At 38.5% G+C, this 18,833-nt stretch overlaps 3 protein-coding genes across 5 annotated transcripts; all 3 read left to right on the top strand.

The window, feature by feature from the left end:
• Positions 1 to 1,206: 1,206 nt before the first annotated feature.
• On the top strand, positions 1,207 to 1,668 carry LOC115061259 (nanos homolog 2-like). Its single transcript, XM_029529546.1, has one exon. The coding sequence runs from the start codon at positions 1,207 to 1,209 to the stop codon at positions 1,666 to 1,668; it is 462 nt and encodes a 153-aa protein (XP_029385406.1).
• A 3,967-nt stretch (positions 1,669 to 5,635) lies between these two features.
• Positions 5,636 to 8,449, top strand: LOC115061347 (uncharacterized). Its single transcript, XM_029529657.1, has 7 exons — positions 5,636 to 5,735; positions 5,896 to 6,043; positions 6,159 to 6,272; positions 6,399 to 6,543; positions 6,685 to 6,833; positions 6,917 to 7,056; positions 8,406 to 8,449. The coding sequence occupies exons 1-7, from the start codon at positions 5,636 to 5,638 to the stop codon at positions 8,447 to 8,449; spliced, it is 840 nt and encodes a 279-aa protein (XP_029385517.1).
• On the top strand, positions 8,128 to 14,917 carry LOC115061077 (actin cytoskeleton-regulatory complex protein pan1). Of its 3 annotated transcripts, XM_029529301.1 has the most exons (17): positions 8,128 to 8,279; positions 8,406 to 8,571; positions 9,055 to 9,098; positions 9,199 to 9,263; positions 9,732 to 9,871; positions 10,196 to 10,259; positions 10,341 to 10,545; positions 10,670 to 10,762; positions 10,975 to 11,142; positions 11,277 to 11,974; positions 12,125 to 12,610; positions 12,772 to 13,372; positions 13,452 to 13,519; positions 13,805 to 13,951; positions 14,163 to 14,323; positions 14,459 to 14,549; positions 14,714 to 14,917. In XM_029529301.1, the coding sequence occupies exons 2-17, from the start codon at positions 8,551 to 8,553 to the stop codon at positions 14,794 to 14,796; spliced, it is 3,135 nt and encodes a 1,044-aa protein (XP_029385161.1). In that variant the 5' UTR covers positions 8,128 to 8,279; positions 8,406 to 8,550; the 3' UTR covers positions 14,797 to 14,917. The 3 variants fall into 3 exon arrangements, with proteins under 3 accessions (XP_029385161.1, XP_029385162.1, XP_029385163.1); XM_029529302.1 differs by lacking the exon at positions 8,128 to 8,279 and having other exon boundaries at positions 8,292 to 8,571; positions 11,277 to 11,962; XM_029529303.1 differs by lacking the exons at positions 8,128 to 8,279; positions 8,406 to 8,571; positions 9,055 to 9,098; positions 9,199 to 9,263 and adding an exon at positions 9,529 to 9,635.
• The last annotated feature ends 3,916 nt before the right edge of the window (positions 14,918 to 18,833 follow it).

Here is an 18,833-nt window from a genome sequence, read left to right as displayed (position 1 = left end):
CAAACACAAAACGGTAAGCACCGCAATAACCATGGAAACACGCACATCACGCACCCTCCAAACGAAACTGTGCATTTAAAATGTCGCCTGGCTAACTTTAAGCTGGACCATTTCATCCGTCGCATCCTCAGTTCTGTGGAAAAGGCCGAGAAACATTGATGCTGTTTGGAAGCGACACCGACGCTCCGATGACAGCGCTCATCGACGGGATTATCCTCATTATCGTATTATTCTCCGAGCCCCAACAACTCCTCTCACCAGTCTTTATTTATTGTCATTATAAAGACCTTAAAAGAAATGGAAACATATTGTGCCATTTTTCAAGAAATTATATTAACTTGTTGCAAAACCGAAACGAACAGAGGGGAAATAATAATAATAACAACAACAACAGTGAAAAGGTAAAACAGCTGTGAAAAAAGAAAACAAAGGACGTGTGGGTACAACAAATCGTCAGGTAAACATTGGGCAACTAATTTGATTTAATATTGGACATTATATACAGACGACCCACAATTTTTCTATTTATCGATACATTTATTTTATTGGTTTTCAAATATGTTTTATTCATGAATAATGTGTTACTGCTGTAAAAAGCAGGTGATGTTAGGTCACTAATGACACTTGTCTGAACCTTCAGAACTTCCAGCAGGGCAGGTGCAATGTGTACAGAATTTGAAACAATAGACTTCAATGTTTGAACATTTTACCTACTGTCCACATTCTTGTTCTTCATTTTCACTGAGCATTAAGTCATAACTAAAGGCCCCTCTAAAGACTTTGAGAGAATTAGGAACATTATCCCCACTTCCTTTGATGCATCTGTGAAATAATGTCAAAGTAATCTCTACATTAAGATTGTGTTGTTTGTGTTGTCAACTATCTCTGATTTAATGACGTAATTAGTTTTCCTGCCTGTTTGAATACAGTCTGAATACACTGGCATGTCCAAATCTTTGGTAGCTATCGTTTTTATTTCCAACAGAGGGCGTGATATTTTCCTGCCCTCTCACATGAAAGACAAACATCCAAACTGCAAAACATGAGTTTTTTTGTCTATCTCCCTATTTCTCTCCCTAGGGACACCTGCCATCAATCTACCCGTAAAGGCCAAAAAACATTGTTGCACTTCCAAGCCATTTCTGTCCTCTATAAATATGAGACGCAACAACAAACGCGCAAACTTTGCGCACTTCGTCTCCAAAAATGACAACAGCGCCAAGCCAATCACAGACGGTCCAGAGCTCCCTGCTGGCTGACAGTGGCTGTTTCAACATGTGGCATGACTACCTGGATCTGGGCAGGATGCTGGAGAAGCTGTGCCACAGGCGTGAGGTGGAGCACAAAGACACCAGGTACCCAGAGACTGAACAGGCCTCACCCCGGAGAGAGGACCACAGACAGTCCGCAGAGAGCAGCTCGGCCAGCAGCCTGTCTGACTCCAGCTCTTCTTCGGACTTCTGCCGCTTCTGCAAGCAGAACGGGGAGACTCCGAGAGTCTACCGCTCACACAAGCTGAAAACCAACGACGGCAGGGTGGCCTGTCCCATCCTCCGGACCTACACTTGTCCCATGTGTGAGGCCACCGGGGATCGAGCTCACACACGTCGGTACTGCCCGCAGATGCGGGATGCTGCCAGGATGCTGCCAAGGAGAAGATTCTGGTAGCTGACAGGGACATTTAAAGACTGATGGCTCTGAAGGACTGTACATAATTACCAACAAATGTTTGGACACTTGTTCATTTGAAATGTGCAGCTTTCACGGAGTGAGATGCTTCATTTTTGAACCCTTTGTTTTGTAAATATTTGGATTGTAGATTTATGTTTCAGAAGTTTTCTTATGCAACATATGTTCCACAACCTTGGCTGCACTTGTTGGACACTCATTTTGGAAATAAAGCTTGATTTCAGTAAAGCCTTACTCATTTTCTTTCCTTATGAAATACAATACAATTTAGGTGGCCTACTTGAGTACATTTTATCCAAATTCTGCTACTAGAGTTAACAGGATACATTTATAGTTTTAGCCTACTACTCTGTAGTTATCTGACAGCTTTATACATTACATTTAAGCTATTAATTAAAAGTATAAAAAAAATCTATGTGTTTCATTGTAGCTTTGGAAAACAACATTATGCAGATCAAATTTGCTCCAGTTGTTGCCACATTAAAGGGATGGTTACAAATAAATAAACAAATTTAAATATGTTGTAGATCAATGGAAATCATTCAAGTAAACCCTCTGTGTAACACAGGGAAAATGCTTATGTATCACATGAACTAGAATGCATAATCCAATAAGACATTGTTGATACAATTACAAAGTTGATCATCATTTCATAACTTTATAAAAGACTCTGGTCCCACCTCCTGGGTGACAAAGTGCTTTAGTTATGCCATCAATTGTTGGTTACAAAACTAGTTTATGACCACAGTCAGAGAGTTACACATGTAACCAGAAATAACAAAAAGCAATTGCTACAGCTCCCCTTATAAGAAAAGGAGAACCATGTTTTTCAAAGAAGGAACTTTTCAATCTGTTTTTAAACAGTGTCAAGAAAAAAAGGCTGAACAGAGAAAAAATATTATTTTCATCATGTTTTAAATGTTCATTAATGGAAATACACAAACTTATCTGCAAAGACTGAAAAATAAAGCATAACACAGACATGCAAAGTACTGAGTCAGGTATTGCCTAGTATTTTTTAGTATATAGGAATCTGCTTCCCTGCTGGTGAGGTCAAAGGGAGAAAGGAAAGAGAATCAGAGGATGACAAGCTGGGCTGAGAGAAAAGGTCAGGAAGTCACCTTTTTTTTTTTGGTTACCTGTCATGTCACAGTCTGGGGGGTAAAAGGTTCACAAGGCCACAAGATGTGTAATGTCACAAAGTGTCATTCATAGTCGTTCAGTGTCAGCTTACTTCTAAGAAAAGAGTGGGGTCCTTTGCACAGCTGTTTGTGCCTATGAGGGGCCGGACACTTAGGATCTGTCTATGGCCTCATGTGGTCATGTTCACTCTCTGCTTATATAATAGCACCTTTCATTTTAAGCCTGCTATAAACACAGTATTGACTTTTTTCAGTTGTCATTTACCACAATGACACCGATGTCTCCAGCTAGCTGGAAACCAACATTTCACAACTCTATAATACAAAGGATAATAGACCTGCTACCAAACATCACTTTTATCAGTCAGTTATGAAGCAGGGAGTTGCTCATCTTAGCTGATAGCACTGTTTTATTTTCATTCAGTCCATCGTCTGAAAACAAAGGGCAGACGGATGATAAAGGTTTTAAACCCGAACACGCGTTAATGAGTCATAAAGGCTTGGCTGTTACACAACAAGGATCCTGTTATTATAAAAGCCCCTCCTGTTGTTGAAGTTGCACTGTTTGCCACTTTCATCCAAAAACACACGCTAAATAGTACCGCAAAGTTTTTTTTTTCCTTGTGAATATAAAAAGTATTTAGTCTTAAGACTAGACACACTGTGTGTTGTATTTCAGTGTAAAATTCTTGTGTTTTTAGAAAGTCTGTCATATCCACAATGGCAAAACAACATTGGCCGTCTGGTTCCCACTGTGCTTGAATATAGTTGCTCTATTTTATTTTCTGATATGTTCTGCTCCATGTATGACCATTATAATGACCTTTCTCTTTCATCTCTATCAAAGATTAATTCTTGCTGCCCTGGTTTTTCTCGTCCTGATCACCTTGACTAACTACATCATATTTTTCTCCTACTTTTGTCTTCATAATTATGGAGCCTGGCTCAACAAAGTAGACCTGTGGCTCCATTGTGAGTTGGTGAGACTTGTGGCACGATTTCACATTTATTTTCTTATTTTACCTCCTGGCAGCATGACTCTGTTCCAGCATCTTTTTTGTTATTTATTGTCTCTACTGCAGATTCAAAATGGCTGTGCCACATATGCAACATGGACAACTGTTGCTACTCCAGTTAACCTGGCTGTTGTGCTGAAATACAATGCAAACATGTCCCGGGAGGATGCTACCACTGTCTCCCTTTCCGTTTTAACTGTAGTGTTTTCTATGTGGTATGTGCAAAAGACAGAAATATCATAATGAACGTTTCATAAATAAATTTAAATAAAATTCAGATTTCTGGAGCAAATGTTCTGGCTCGCTCACGTGTTTATTTCTGAAAATGGGGTCCTTGACAAATATGTGAGGTTTGTTCTCACCATTTATCCAGCTGTAATCTGGGCAGTGATCCGGGCAGAGATCGCTGAGAAGCAGAAATATATGTTGAAATGAACTAACTCATTGGGTATTTTCCAGAGAAACCTTGGTGCATAACACACATAACGCTTGCATAGAAGTTACCATAATTTTTTCGTACTAACTGGCAAAATTTTACTGTTTATGTTCATGAATTTTGACTCGTTTATTCTCTACCGTCAAAACTAAATATTTGTGTTCCTAAAGTGTTTGCCTTTGCGTAATGATTACAGATACAACAAACTTAAGTCTACAATAATGATAAAAGCATTAATTAAAACAGAATCACAATGATATGGATGATCACACTGCTGTATTGTAATTGTACTGTATGGACTCAGACTTGGACTGTCAGCTGTCATGTTCTTATGTGATTAGTCTTATCCATAACTTTGTAATAATGCCCCCCCTTGTTTGGTACATGCTGTTCCATTCTCTGTCCCTACATGCCTCTTCATCTGTCTCATAAGTTAGGAGCTTCACTCTTTATGTAAAAAATATAAGGTGGTGTGATTTTCTGCATAAGACTGATCTTTATATATTGCTGTTCTTCCAGTAGGAGTTTTAAAGGTCAGGTTTGAAAAACGTAATCTTTTTTTCTGGGCAACATATTTAAATAAACTAAAGTATTTTTGAATGTATTTCTGCATAAACTGAATTTTTCACTGAAAACTATAGACTGAAGTCTGATTGTCTTGCAGTACTGGTTACCAAATCTGGTGATTTAAAATATAAATCAACACATTTACAGAGAATATATACATTGGCACAATACACATATGCATAAAATCATATTCATAACATGTTAGTTGGAAATATTAACAGTTGTTATTTATGATGCACTAAGGCAGAAATGTATTCAAGATAAGAGACACGTGATGTTTTGATAGGTTGTAAACTTTACCCTTACACAACCAGCAGTTCTATAAAGTAGGCAGTCCTCTGTCTTCTTCACAATTACTTTTGGTCTTCACATAGGGAAGAGTAAAGACAGGTGTTTTATCAAGTTTTAATCTCGTCGGTGCTGTTTTTTTTTTTTTTTAATACGTGGATCGGACCAACACACATAGGTAATTTTTTTTTTTTACTTGTAATGAGCTTCCTGTTTAATTTGGTCCACAAGATTTTAATTCTAAAGACAGCTTACTTCTAAAGAGGTAACAAGATGTCTGGTGATTTATGAAAACACCACAGCTTGGGGTAAAGGTCAGCCCTGTCCCTGATGTCAGAGGTCAGGTTGAACTGCAGGTCATCACCACTTAAGCTGAGAGGGATTCATTGTCTCACACAAGGATATTTCAGTATTTCTCAACACCTATGTAGCTGTGTGCATGTTGTTTAACCTTGCTTCTACATCTGAATCATCTGTATTTCTCAGAGTTAACCAGAATGGGAAAACACAATTTTGGACGTCTTGCTGCAATTCTGGTTTCATTTATCACCTTTGCCATAAGCTTGGTGTTCAATGGGCTGTCAGTTGTTGGTAAAGGTAAGTCACAAAATGCTGTTTATAACATTAGCAATAGTGGGGGATGTTAACTAACACTGTGAATAGGGACTCCAAGATTATTGAGAAATAACCAATATTACTTGAACATGTCATAAGACTCTAAAATATCACTGAATATTTGCCTTCCATCTCCTTCTAGGTCCTTATTATACAACCACAGGCAATGTGTCAGATATGTTTGACACTCAGATTACACCTTCAGGATGGACCTTTAGCATCTGGAGTGTCATCTACATCTGGTTTACCATCATGATTATCTACATCCTCGCGGGTCTTTGCAGAAAGTTGTGCCCATTTTTACATTTTCTTGCGTATTTACTCAGCAGAAATATCTTGGAATTGATTGAACTATGGATTAAAATATCTCACAAACCAAATGTTCATCTTTCCTTTGTCCTGTAGGAATGGTTATGGCTATGTTTACTGCAGCCCTGCTGTGTTGCCTTATGGATTCTTCATTAGCTGGTGCCTCAATCTGTGCTTCAATATTGGCTGGTTGCTTGTTTGGGACAGAGGGTGAGAGTCTCTGTTCAGGGATTTTAAATTGCTGTAATAAAGGTTTATATCTTGATGAATTTTTTCAAACAGGATAATTAAATATGCTTTTTTCTTTTTTTCTGCCGGTTTTGTCCCTCACCAAAGAATGATGATTGCTGCATTGGCTTTCCTCATCCTGGTTATCCTCACAAATTACTTCATGATATTCTTCGTCTGCCATGGGCTTCATATTTATGGACCTTGGCTCCAGAAGTACCACAATGCAGACCTGTGTCTCCTCCGTGTGTTGGTGAGTAGGATGAATGTGCTAATGTTAAGGTTTTGATCTTGAGCCCATATGGCTAATGACAAGTTAATGTAATGTGTTTTAATTGCACAATTGTTATTATGTAAACGTCTCCATAAATTAAACTTAAATATTTTCATGTAGGTTCAAAATGGCGTAATGATATACACAACATGGACAACCATTGCAACTCTGATAAACCTGTCCATTGTACTGATTTATGATGTGAAGATGTCCCCAACTGATGCCGCCACCATCTCATACTCTCTTTTGACTGTGGTGTTGTTTGTGTGGTAAGCATATTACACACAATGCATTACAATAAATGTGAAATGCACAAGACTGAGATTTTGAATTAGTTGGTGTTGTTTCACAGGTTTCTTTTGGAAAACACTGTACTTGATAAACATGTGCGGTACATCCTCATCACCTACCCTGTTGTGATCTGGGCTCTGGCTGGAAACTTGGAAAAAAACTACGATGCTAAGTCACCCGATATTAATGGCATCTTCATTGGTAAGACTCTCAGACAATTTCGTAATTGAAACTGTATCTAGACTGGAGATACTCCAAACAGCAAAAACAGCAAAAATGTGATGACAGATACCTAATTAAAAGTTGTAACGGCTGTATTTTTATCACCCAGTTGTGCTTCTGGCATCAGCCTCTGCTCTATTCATCACGAGGATTGGATTGGTGATTTGGAGACATGTCAAGCAGCCACTTTACAAAGACGTCAGTCCTGAAGCCATGGAACCCATGGAGATATCTAAAAAGCAGAGGAAGATATTTTGTTAAACAGGTTTATTCCATAAAATACTGGTGGTTGATATCATATATTATAAAGATCATTGTGTAACTGTTCATAATGACTTTGTAAATAATAATAATCATAAGAGCCAACCCTAATGTATCATATATTTTCATTAATTATGTCAAATGCTCTGTAAATTTCTGTATTATTAAATCAGGCTAGATATAACAGTTAAGGGGGTGTTAATGCAAGATGCCTAGTTCCTCAAGTCTGATGTAAATAAAGTTTTGAGTTTCAGTAATATGTCGCCTCTGATAGTGGAAAGACAAGCATAGAGCATAATTTAAGAAATCACAAGACTTACTTAACTTAAGACTAACTTAAACAAGGTCTATGTGGATATTTACACATTTGTGGTTTAAAAAAATGAATGTGATATGGCAGGAGTATCATTTGTTCAAGTTGAATTAATCATAATCTAAAGTGGTGTCAGATTATGTGAGGATATGCAGCAGTAACATGCAACAATGGATGTACATAAATTGTAACTATCTCTCCTGGTTCAGCCCCAGTATCACTGAGTAAATTTAGATATTGACATATTTGATCGAAATTAAAATGTCATCAGCTTTTATTTAATAAACGCTTTCAGGCTCCAGCCCAGTAGGAAGCAGTAACACACCCAAACTTTGCGTTACGACCGCGTTAAAAAGGAAGAACATATTCTTATTGTGGTAATTTCGTCCATATTTCAGTTTCTCAGGCAGCCCATCCTTGACAATACAAATCTATGTCGACTAGCAAAAGCGCCTTCCGTCACATAGTTCCGTTTATACAACACTTTCTTCTTTTGTGTTGTTTTAGTTCAGTTTTCTTAGTCATTCGCTGTAGATAAGCTTCTGTTAAATCAACTTATTGTGGCGATGGTCCTGCCTGACAGACAACGCACAGGGCCCACATCCGCCTTTTCTCCAAGAACGCGCGGGTTAGTTACAAACTGTAAATAGCGCCATTGTTTTGCTAACATTAACGCTGGTTATCAAGCCAACAGGACAGCCAGTGACCAACCTTTAAATGGTCGTTAGTTTTATTCTATCGTGTCTCTTTACAGGTTGGAGTCTGACGGACACTTTGGATGTGACAACAGAGAGCTGATGAGATCGAGATGTTAGCTAGCTAGACGTTAGCTTTGAGCTCGCTGCCGGAAACCGTCGTCTATCGTTCCCGTCACAAAGCAGAAATAAAACCTGACAAAGATGGAGAACACCCCTCTGTTGGTGAGTTCAGATTTTCCCTTTGTGTTTCCTTTCATCAGTTGTGCTCCAGAAGACGCAGGGTTGAGTAAAACACATATCGTTAGCCGCCTCCGAAAGAGGGGGCTGAGAGCAAAATGGGTCGTTTTGTGTGTCCGACATCATCCTACCTGAAAAACCGAGTGTTTTAAAGTGTCCGAGGGGAGGAAAGCTTTACAGGCTGTGCTCTGGTCTGATGCTTTAAAACACTGAGCTTCATCATGTTGTCCGTCCTGTCCGGACTTTTGGCTTAAAAAGAATACAACTCACCGAGGGTGCACGTTAGATGTTAATGTTAAATACATGTCGGTTTTGATATAGTGGTGCAAAGGATTTTGAAAATAATATATTTCAGATATAACCCTAAGCCTCATTTAGTAGACCATTATTTTAGACATGTCGTTGTTGTGTTTATTACAGCTGTCACGGTGTAAATGAACTTTCTCTTTACCTTCTCACTGTTCACAGAGGAGGCCGAAGAGGAAGCTCTGCTACTTTACAAACAAAGACAGGTATGTTTACATAGGTGTACACGATATGAAATGGCTTCCCTAAAGAACCTAATGAGCCGAATGATTGCAGATGTTTCACCTGTAACACTTGTGTTTGCAGTCTGCCCAAACAATGGTCAGAACCACTGACGCTTGAAGATGTGGATAAGATGTTTGATGACTTGGGTGAGTTGATTGTTTAATTAATTTGTTTTAATATTTTGTATTGCATTCATTCATTTATCTACTACCGCTTATCCATTTCTGGGTCGTGGGGGGTGCCGGAGCCAATCCCAGCTCACATTGGGCAATGGCAGGGTACACCCTGGACAGGTCGCCAGTCCATCACAGGGCCAACACACAGAGACAGACAGAGACCAACAACCACTCACACTCAGACCTACAGACAATTTAGAGTCACCAGCTAACCCAAACATGATGTCTGGACGGTGGGAGGAAACCGGAGTACCTGGAGAACACCCACGCAAACATGAGAACATGCAAACCTCATACAGAAAAAGCCCAAGGCCCGGGAACAGAACCCACAACCTTCTTGTTGTAGGGCAACTTCACTAACCACTATGACACCATGCTGCCCTATTTCAGTTAGCTTCGAATTTCTATTATGTTAATCTGTGCTGTTTTATCCCTCAGATTCTCCCACACAGGATTACCTCTGTCCTCCCGCTCTTTTGCTCAACAACTCCGACAATGAGACAAAACAAAGCGAGAGAGACCTTTCCCCAGTCCCACAGATGGAAAACCCAAACAAAACACTTCTAACTTGCCAGATGGTAATGTCCACATATTTATCATGTTCAAAAATTATTCATTTGCCCTTGTGAAAGGGAAAATAAGATAGTGGTCATATTCTTTTTTTAATTGTGAAGTCGTAATGTATAGTCCCAAAGTTTTCCCAAAATCTAGCTGATTGATGTGTGCCATTATGGACAGTGTCCCTGAATGTAGCTACTAAGTGAATAAAATGGAAAATTATATTATGTGCCAATTGATACACTCAGCATTTCCTATCCATCCAATCACAAAATTAATCCTGAATTATTGAATATACCTTTATACAAGTTGTGCTATTAAATGTATATTTTGTAACTCTTAAGGGGCCTGAAGGGGATGCTTTGCATCATCCTACAACACAGTCACCCTTTCCTAACACAGATATCGGTAAGATCTTCTTCTAAATCTTTTTAAACGTACACCAACTACATGTGTTGCTTGTTAAAGGCAGGTTTCTTTTTCTTGCAGATGTGGGCATCTTCAATGTTCATGGACCCATAAAGACATCCAGCCCTATAGACCATGAAGTGGTTATAGAAGATATTGAACAGGAGGACAATGAAAAGAAGCAAGTTGAGCCACCAGTTCTCTTTGACTGTGAAGATGCAATAAAGGAAGACACAAAGATACAGTCACCAGCAAATGAGAAACTCAATGGGCACGCCCCAAAGATGTAAGAAAACGTTTTTTCCTTCCTAAATATATTAGATATATATGCTGAAAAAGGTGCAGCAGATAAATAAGGTGTTGTCAGTATGTTTTGTCTCAGTTTCAGTGGTAACTCTTCTTTTATTTAGGATTCTTGACTTTGAGTCGGAGTCTCCTCCAAGGGAAGTTAACTGTAGTAAAGTCATGGTGTCTCCCCACAAAAACAAGATGGAGAAGTCATGGTAAGGGTCATTTCATTCTCAAATAATGATTACATGCTAATGTCACACTGGCAAAGAAAAATGACAGAATAAACCCCCAGCACCTCCTTTGGAAGGCAAAAGAAATGTTCAGTGACTTTACTGGTCTAGAACATTATTGTGAATAACTAAAATAAAATAATAATTTGTTGTTGCTGTTGTTTTTTTGTTGTTTTTTTTTTAATCATTACTAGGCAAGAACGCCTGGAAATTTCTAATTCAGAAGAGGAACAAGTAACTCCTGAGAGACACTCAACGAGTGTTCTCAGTCAACCACCAGCAGAGACGTCCACCCATGTAGGAAAAGACATGACAGCATTTCTGCAGAGGCTTAGAGATGCTGGACATCCCAAACCTGCACGGTGAGTTAAGATCAGTGCAAGAGTTAGTAATTTGATTGTAACAGTTGCTGTTAAGTTTTAAAACAAAAGACTATAAAGAATTCAGTCGGTATATACATATATAAATGTGTGTGTGCATGTTTTGTTTGTTTCAGGACTTTGACATCAGCATCTCCAGTAAAAGTTCCCACTCCTCTTCCCGAGCCAGAGGATGATTTCCTGATTTTGGAGGATGACACACCTCTTTGGTTTTCCATCCCAAGTAAGATTCCCACCAGTAAGAGACAGTGGCAGAACAAAACTTCCAGTACAGACAAAGACAGTTCAACAGAGAAGGGGAAGAAAGGCAGCCTAACAGTGACTGCACAAAAAGAGGCAGAACCAGAGGGGGCTAATGCCAAACTTGACACTGTTGTTGAGAAAATGAAGACAAAAAAGGGGAAAGAGAAGAATCAAATGAGTGGGCCTGCAAATGATACAAATGAATCGTCAAGTCCCCAGCATCAACAGTCCCCTGTTGATAACTTGGTTGAACAAGAAGAATCAAATGAAAAAACACAACTCAAGAAGATTCCATCAAAAGACAAGAAAAATGAGGAACCTACAGCCACAGCCAGCAGGAAACTCTCCCAGAAAGCTCAGAAGGCCTCTGAGATGAAAAGCTCAAACTCTTCCAAAGATGAGAAAGAAAATATGAAGACAAGCAGGGCTAAATCATTAAGGAGGACCAAAAAAGAAATGCAAGAATCTGAAAGTATTGAAGACAAAGTGGATGATGAGGCTGAGAATGAACAAAGCCTGAAACGGAAGAAGAAGAACCATGCAGATGCTGGACACACAGGTTCTCTTAACAGTAAAGACCTTTACCTTTCTTTCATATTGAAATTAAATCTTTCTGCTAGTTTAAATTTAAACTATATATAGATTTAAAAAAATTCCTTCCCTTACTCCATTCAAAAGTGGTATTACAGGTTTTTGAAATTATTTTGTTATTGTTCCACAGACAAAAAGGCCAAACAACACCCATTGTTGGATGATGGGAGCTCATCGAAGGAAAGTGAGATTACTTTGAAACGGAAAAGAAAAACTGGAAAGTGGAGGTTAAATTGCCCTCAGAGCACAGAGATGACAGAGGTTATGGACACCCAGCCAACAGTCAAGATGTCCAAACAGCAAAACAAAGTTACCAGCGGAGCAAAAACTTCACCTATGAAGTCAAAGAAGGACAGAGTTGTAAAGAAAAGAAATCAGAAGCAACCTGAAATCTTTTCCCATCAGAACACAACGAAAGGAAAGCGGGACAAAAATAAGCTAGCAAGAGGAGTAACACAGGATGACATGAAAGCAACTGATGAGTTGTTTCGCACCACTGAGTCAGGGCAGGATGAGGAGCAGCAGCAGCAGGAGGTCCAGGAACAGGATCAGGATTTGGATCATGTGCAGTCAAGCTCTTTGGCCTTATCACATAGAGACCTCAGTCTTAATTCAGGTATGCTCAGTGGTGGAAAGAATACTCAGATTTATTTTTTTTTTTCCCTTTGGGAATCCAAAAAAATATGTCATTGGTAATTCAAGTAAGCATTTGATAGTTTTGTCATGGTGATTTACTGTTGTAACTGCAACTCATTAAGATGTTATGATGCTTTACAGAAGAGCAGGTGTTTCAGAGAGTATACCATCCTGTCTCTAATCGAAAAAACTCCGTCACATCAGTGCCCGTCTCTCCCAGAGGACCTTTGATGCATCTCAGGGTAGCAGAGCCAGAGAAACGCAGAAGGAAACCTCCTGGTGAGTGGTGGACAGTTGATGACAAGCCTAAGGACACAGAGAGCATTTCCGCACAATCTCAGCAGCTAAATCCCAAAGTGACCAAGTCTGGTAAAGAAAGAAAGAAGCAAGCAAAACAGAGCCGATGTGCTGGACTTGGAACTCCCAAAAATGGTAACATGGCAGTTTCATCAAAACCACCAGGGGGAGCTCATGTAACTCGGCTGAAACTGAAGCCAAAGTCGACTCCAAAGACTCTCAAACACACTCTAGCCATATTTAAAGAAATTACCACATCGGCTGCAGAGACTCCAATGGCTGCCAGGAGCAAGGACAGAAATGATAATGATGGACATAATATGCATCCTGGTGAGGATGCTGCTAAAGATATAGGCAGCATGGATGCCAATGAGCTCAGGAACACACAGAACATCTCCATTGCTCAGGACTCCCAGCAAGACAACAGTTGTCAGCATGGGAATACGTGAGTCAAAGTCTACATATTATCTTTCCTTCTTTCTCTCTGTTTATTGTCTGTCTAATTGAAACATTTGTTTTGGCAGGTTAAAAGACCTTAGAAGTGGACCCTCTTCTATGATTGCGCTGAGCCCTTATGCAGAGAATGATACAAGTATATACATATTCTTATTTGCTCTTCTTTAAAATTTCTAGCCCACATATTTTCTTTAAATGTGAGCATTTTAACAATTTTAGTTGTACACAGGTAACATGCAAGTCCTTAATTACCATTTAAAATGGAACTTGAAACACAGACTATATATTTATATATGCAGTTACAAAGAAGTGAATATAATGTTCAATGCAGACAAAGTAGCTTTATCTGGTCCTTTATTGTTAACTTTAATGGCCTTATATGACAAATGTTTAAATTGTACTTTTTCTCTCGTTAAATTAGTTTCAGTTCCACCATTGCCCAGAGTACCTGCTGCGCTCTCTGTATCAGATCTGTGTGCTCCTCCTCTCAGACCACTGATCTTACAGCCAAAGGATAAGGCCAACCTGACAGAGTGGTTTAAGAGTCTGTGGTCTACCACTGTCAACAGTAAGAAAAGCTGTGTGTGTGTGTGTGTGTGTGTGTGAGATAGAGAGAGAGAGAGAGAGAGATAATTGATTCTTGTTGATTAATATTAACATACCAACTAATTTTCTCATCAGATTTTTTTTGTAAGACAATCCTTAAATGAGGCTGTAAATGAAGGTATTTCTGGCCTTGTCGCTAACAGAATAATTATGACTGTTTGATACCATTGTAGATGGTGCTGAAGTCAGTCCAGACCAGTTTGACTGGTACTTCTATCAAGGCAGAGCGATTGGTGTCCTTGCGGACTTAAACTGTGACTCAATATGTAATGGAAAGATGTTGCTGGGTTCCTACATGAAGAAACCTCTCTGGGTGGATCACAGTGCCACAACAGTCAGTCAATTCATTTTCTCTATTATCTTTCACATGTCTGTCTGTTCTATGAGTGCCACTAGACCAGACTTTTCAAAATGTGTTCATTCTCATAGTATTTATTTTGCTGCTGTTGTCTGTTTTTTGTTTTTTAAGGTTTTTAACTTATTAACAAGCTCTGTGAATGTAACCATTGATGGCAGTCAGTCCAACTTCCACCCAGGACAATCCTTCATGGTGCAATGTGGTAAGATTGCAATGTGATTACATATTTATATTGCATTTAAGTTGGTTCAGTAGTTTTTAGAATTTTTTTGTTTTAATTTAAACATCAGTATCCTTTTCTAAACGAGCCTTAGATGTATTGCTGTGAAAAGTTGATTTCTTCTAATGTGTATTCTGTTCACATAGGACATGCCTACAGCATCCAGAACATCACTGCTCAGCCTGCAGTTCTGTACTTCACCAGGATATCAGCAGAAAGCCCAGATTAAAGTCACCAGCTGGATCGCAGAAAACTTTTCTCATTTTTGTAAAAAGAAACAAACAAACAAAAAAAAAAAAAACATGGTCAAATTACTGAGCATTAACTAGCAGACTTGTGATCTGGGATAATATTTTTTATATTCAAATAGATGTACTTTCTGTCTTGAAATGTAAGCTGTAAATAGAAAACATTGCCTGTAAGTTTTATTTGATCCTAAACTATTGTGGAAGTGAGTGATGAACTAGATTTGGTTTAAAATGATTCTTGAATAAAATTTTGTGTGATTTCTGATACTTTAATTGGCCATTTTAATGATTGTACAATTACTGCTTTCAGCCTCTAAAGGGCAGTATGCTGCTGTACTTTGTGTTAAACACAGTTGTCAGAAAAGGTTTTTGTCAGTGGGCAAAAAACAAGGTCCCTACCTTCAGTTAATTCTGTAATTTTTCTCAACAGTTAGAAATGTGTTATTTCCTACACAATTTGAACTAAATGTTTTTAAAAGCTGTCTGTATCTGTGAGGCTTTGATGGTAGTAAAAATTTGTGTTGTTAATTGAAATCTACAGTGTTGGTGTAGGTCCTTCTTTTCCCCTAAAACGGCTCTGACCTGCTGAGGTATGGTCTCCAATAGGCCCCTGAAGGGTTTGCCTTCATGGTTATAGGTAGTACTTACACACAGGTCCAAAAAGCAATAGTTACAAGTCAGATTTTTTTCAGAGCTGTGATGGCAGTGTCCGATAACAGTTCTCATAGCAACCACGCTCCAGTGGAAGAGGTGATGTTATATATGATCATGTATTATCATGTATTAGTCTTGAAATTTCATCTTTTTTTCTTATTGAGTATTTTTGTATTTATTTAATATGAAATGGGAATTTAATCACAGGCAGCTTTTTAATGTAGATGGACACATCCTGCTTGTGTCCTGCAGGCTGAATTAAACCATTTTATTTATAAAGAAGCTGAAATTTTGCAGAACCTGAAGGGTTTATTTCAAGGTAATACTTCAGTAAAGAGGAAAGTAACTCAGCCACAGTAAATACGTTTCAAAGATAATTTAAGGGAAGTCTTTCACTCGCTTCAGGAGCATCAGTGATGCTTGGCTTGGAAGTGCAGTCAAGGTTGTTAAGATATAGTGATGGGCCATCATCCAGACACAACTCTCTCTTTAAAAGGGATGTGTGTGGGGGGGGGCTTCCTCAGAGACATTGCCATCAATCTCTATCCTGCTGGCTGCACAGGCACATGCACACATTTGCTTTAACCTCTGATGCCAGTTAAATAAAGAAGACTTTTCACATATTAAATACTAACTCTCGAAAGTTCCCGTTTCTATCATTCAACCAGTACAAAACATGAAAAATCATAAAATAATACATGATAAAACCAGTACATTGCCAAGCTTAGTGACCTCACACCAATTCGATACACAACCTTTGTTGTCATAATCAATATTCTGTCATTCAACATTTCATGACCTACTTAATGAAGGCTGAATGTTTCTGGAAGCAAAACTCATATTTTCTCACCCACCAAATAATTGAATAGTTTATGATTCAAAGAATCCAAACTATGTTTGTAAAACAATAACCTTGGGAATGCATTTTTAATTTCAATAAGCCTTTACACCTTTGCACTGTTATTCAGTTCTTATTTAATGATGTAATATAAGTTACAGTGAAAATATTTTGTGTAAATTAAGGTCCTGCTATAAAAAAAATCTCTGTCTGTGTCTGCAGGCGGCAAAGTCTCCTTCACTGATGGACACTGACTCAACTACCTGAATGAAATTAATCAACATCTATGACTTGAATATTAAACAAAGGAGTGTAGTGTCTTCTCCACTGTTGTGTTTTCAAAGGCCTGCCACTTTGATAATTTTTGCTGAATATGGTACTCCACCAGTCCAGCAGCAGAGCAGATTGGTAAACATTTCAGGGTGTGCTTTTGTTGGCCAACAAAGGGGGCTAGCTGCTAGCTGTAACTCTAAATATTGGAATTTATCAAATCAGATAGACAGAGAAAAATTGACTACATCTCTGAGCCAGTTCTTGCGCTGCTCTTGATCTAACACTGACATCAGCTCATTATCATATCCTAATTAGAACCAAGAACGAAGTGCAGCCAGGGTGAAATGTAATGTCACTTGTTTTTGCAGGTATTTGGTCATTAACTCAAAGTTAAAATTTTGATGGTGCTAGTTGAAAATGTATGAATCCCAGCCTTGGATAAGTTGGTTTAAGTGGGGACACAGCTGCTGAATAATGTATTCCTGAGAGTCTGCCTCACACAGAGCTCCATCCCAATCCCTCACTACCAAAATGGACCTTCACACTCACATCTCTACACCTAAAATCATCTGCCAAATGAAACAGTAATGACTCCCCACCAGAGATAGCACACTGACTTTGGTGACCTGATTCCTCATGGGTATTAATATTGATAAAGTGTCATCCCAGGTGTCAAATTGTGGTAATGACAAGATTGATTTTTGTTTTAATCTTCAACTGTATCACTCTTGGAATAAGAATTATTCCTCCAATGGTTTAACCCAAAACAGTTTTTAGATCAAAAAATTCAGATGAAAGTGATGTGCTGCTTGAAGCCTGCTCCAGAGATATGAATAACCTTCTGTACTCAAGTCCTTCCAGTGAAATTGTTTTGATGCATGGGGTTGTTGCTGTGATCACTTGTTTGATATGATTTCCTTTGAAAAATGCTACGATATGATAAAAATGCTTAACGTGCTTATCAGCAAATTACTTTTATTGACTTAATTTAGTCTTTGGAGGACCTGGCACGTGTGGTTTTTGAAATGTATGTTTTGAACTACAGCTTTATGGTTGCAGCCGATTTTTATATAAACTGCTTCAATTTAGCAAGTGTTTACGTTTTTGAGTAACAAATTCAGCACAATGCAACACAATCCTCATTTTGAACAGCAGGAAGAAACAATATAATTGCAAAACTTAGCTGCTTGTGAAAGAGTCAATACTTGGAGACTATTAATTGCATGCTGAGCCTGCTTTCATGGAGCGTTGCACATCCTCAATCCATTTGTCCACACAAAGGGTATGCAATCCTCAGCTATTGGAACAGACTTCAAGAATTGATTCTGGTTTCGTGCCTTTGTCAGACTTGGCTCAGAATATATGTTTGGGACAGCACTCTAACTGAGATGTTCTAACCAGCATAAGAGTGAATAATAATCTGTTTACAGTGAAGCTGGTGTGTATTCTAATGTCTGTTGGTCTAGAAATCATCCTCTTACCGTCATGTGTTGAGTTACACTAAATAGTTTTTTAAAGGTCAATTTTAATTATTCTGATAAATTCGCAATTGATTTGGGAGAATTAGAGACTTTTAATGTTACTTGAGGAGATATTTATGCCCTTTTTCACTCGCATTTGGGTTCTGGCTTTACTAAGAAATAAGCAGAGACACATTTGGGTGATTTCCCACATCCACCTATCCCTAGTGCGTTGGTTCACATCCTGGTTACACCTATGTTTTCGGAAAACAGTAAACACTGACACATGTAGTACAGAGAAAACTGGACACAAAGGGACCCTCACCGATACATTACACACATAAATCATCTTGAAGACTTCAATCTTGTAAACAGCTTTGTGTTCAAGTCATTAGGACAACAAATGATTTACATAACTGTTACGCAATCTGAAAGTATACACAAAAACACAGTTTATATCTGGGAAAAAAAAGCATGAAAATCGGAAAGACTGTTTTTGTGCCATAAATATTGTTCCCATGCTCTGTGGCTTGAGAACTTTAAGTTTGTTTATGATTAAATGAGCAAAATTGGACACATTTGCAGCATGAGGTCATGAGTCATTGTTTTTGCATCTTGTGCAGGGCAGTGGTTGGGGCAAGTCAGCATAACGAGAAAAAACAAGTCCAATGCTTAGTTACTTGATTAATTCAATGACTATCATTTTTGTGGAGCAATGGTAGTCTGTTCTAATGGTTGTGGTTAGATTGTTTGTCTGTTTTGTTGTTGTTGTTAGAGTATACAGCATAGCTAT

Source organism: Echeneis naucrates, chromosome 20, assembly GCF_900963305.1.
Source record: "Echeneis naucrates chromosome 20, fEcheNa1.1, whole genome shotgun sequence".
NCBI lineage: Eukaryota > Metazoa > Chordata > Actinopteri > Carangiformes > Echeneidae > Echeneis > Echeneis naucrates.
Note: the sequence above shows the minus strand (reverse complement) of the source record. Positions and strands in the feature narration are given on the sequence as shown.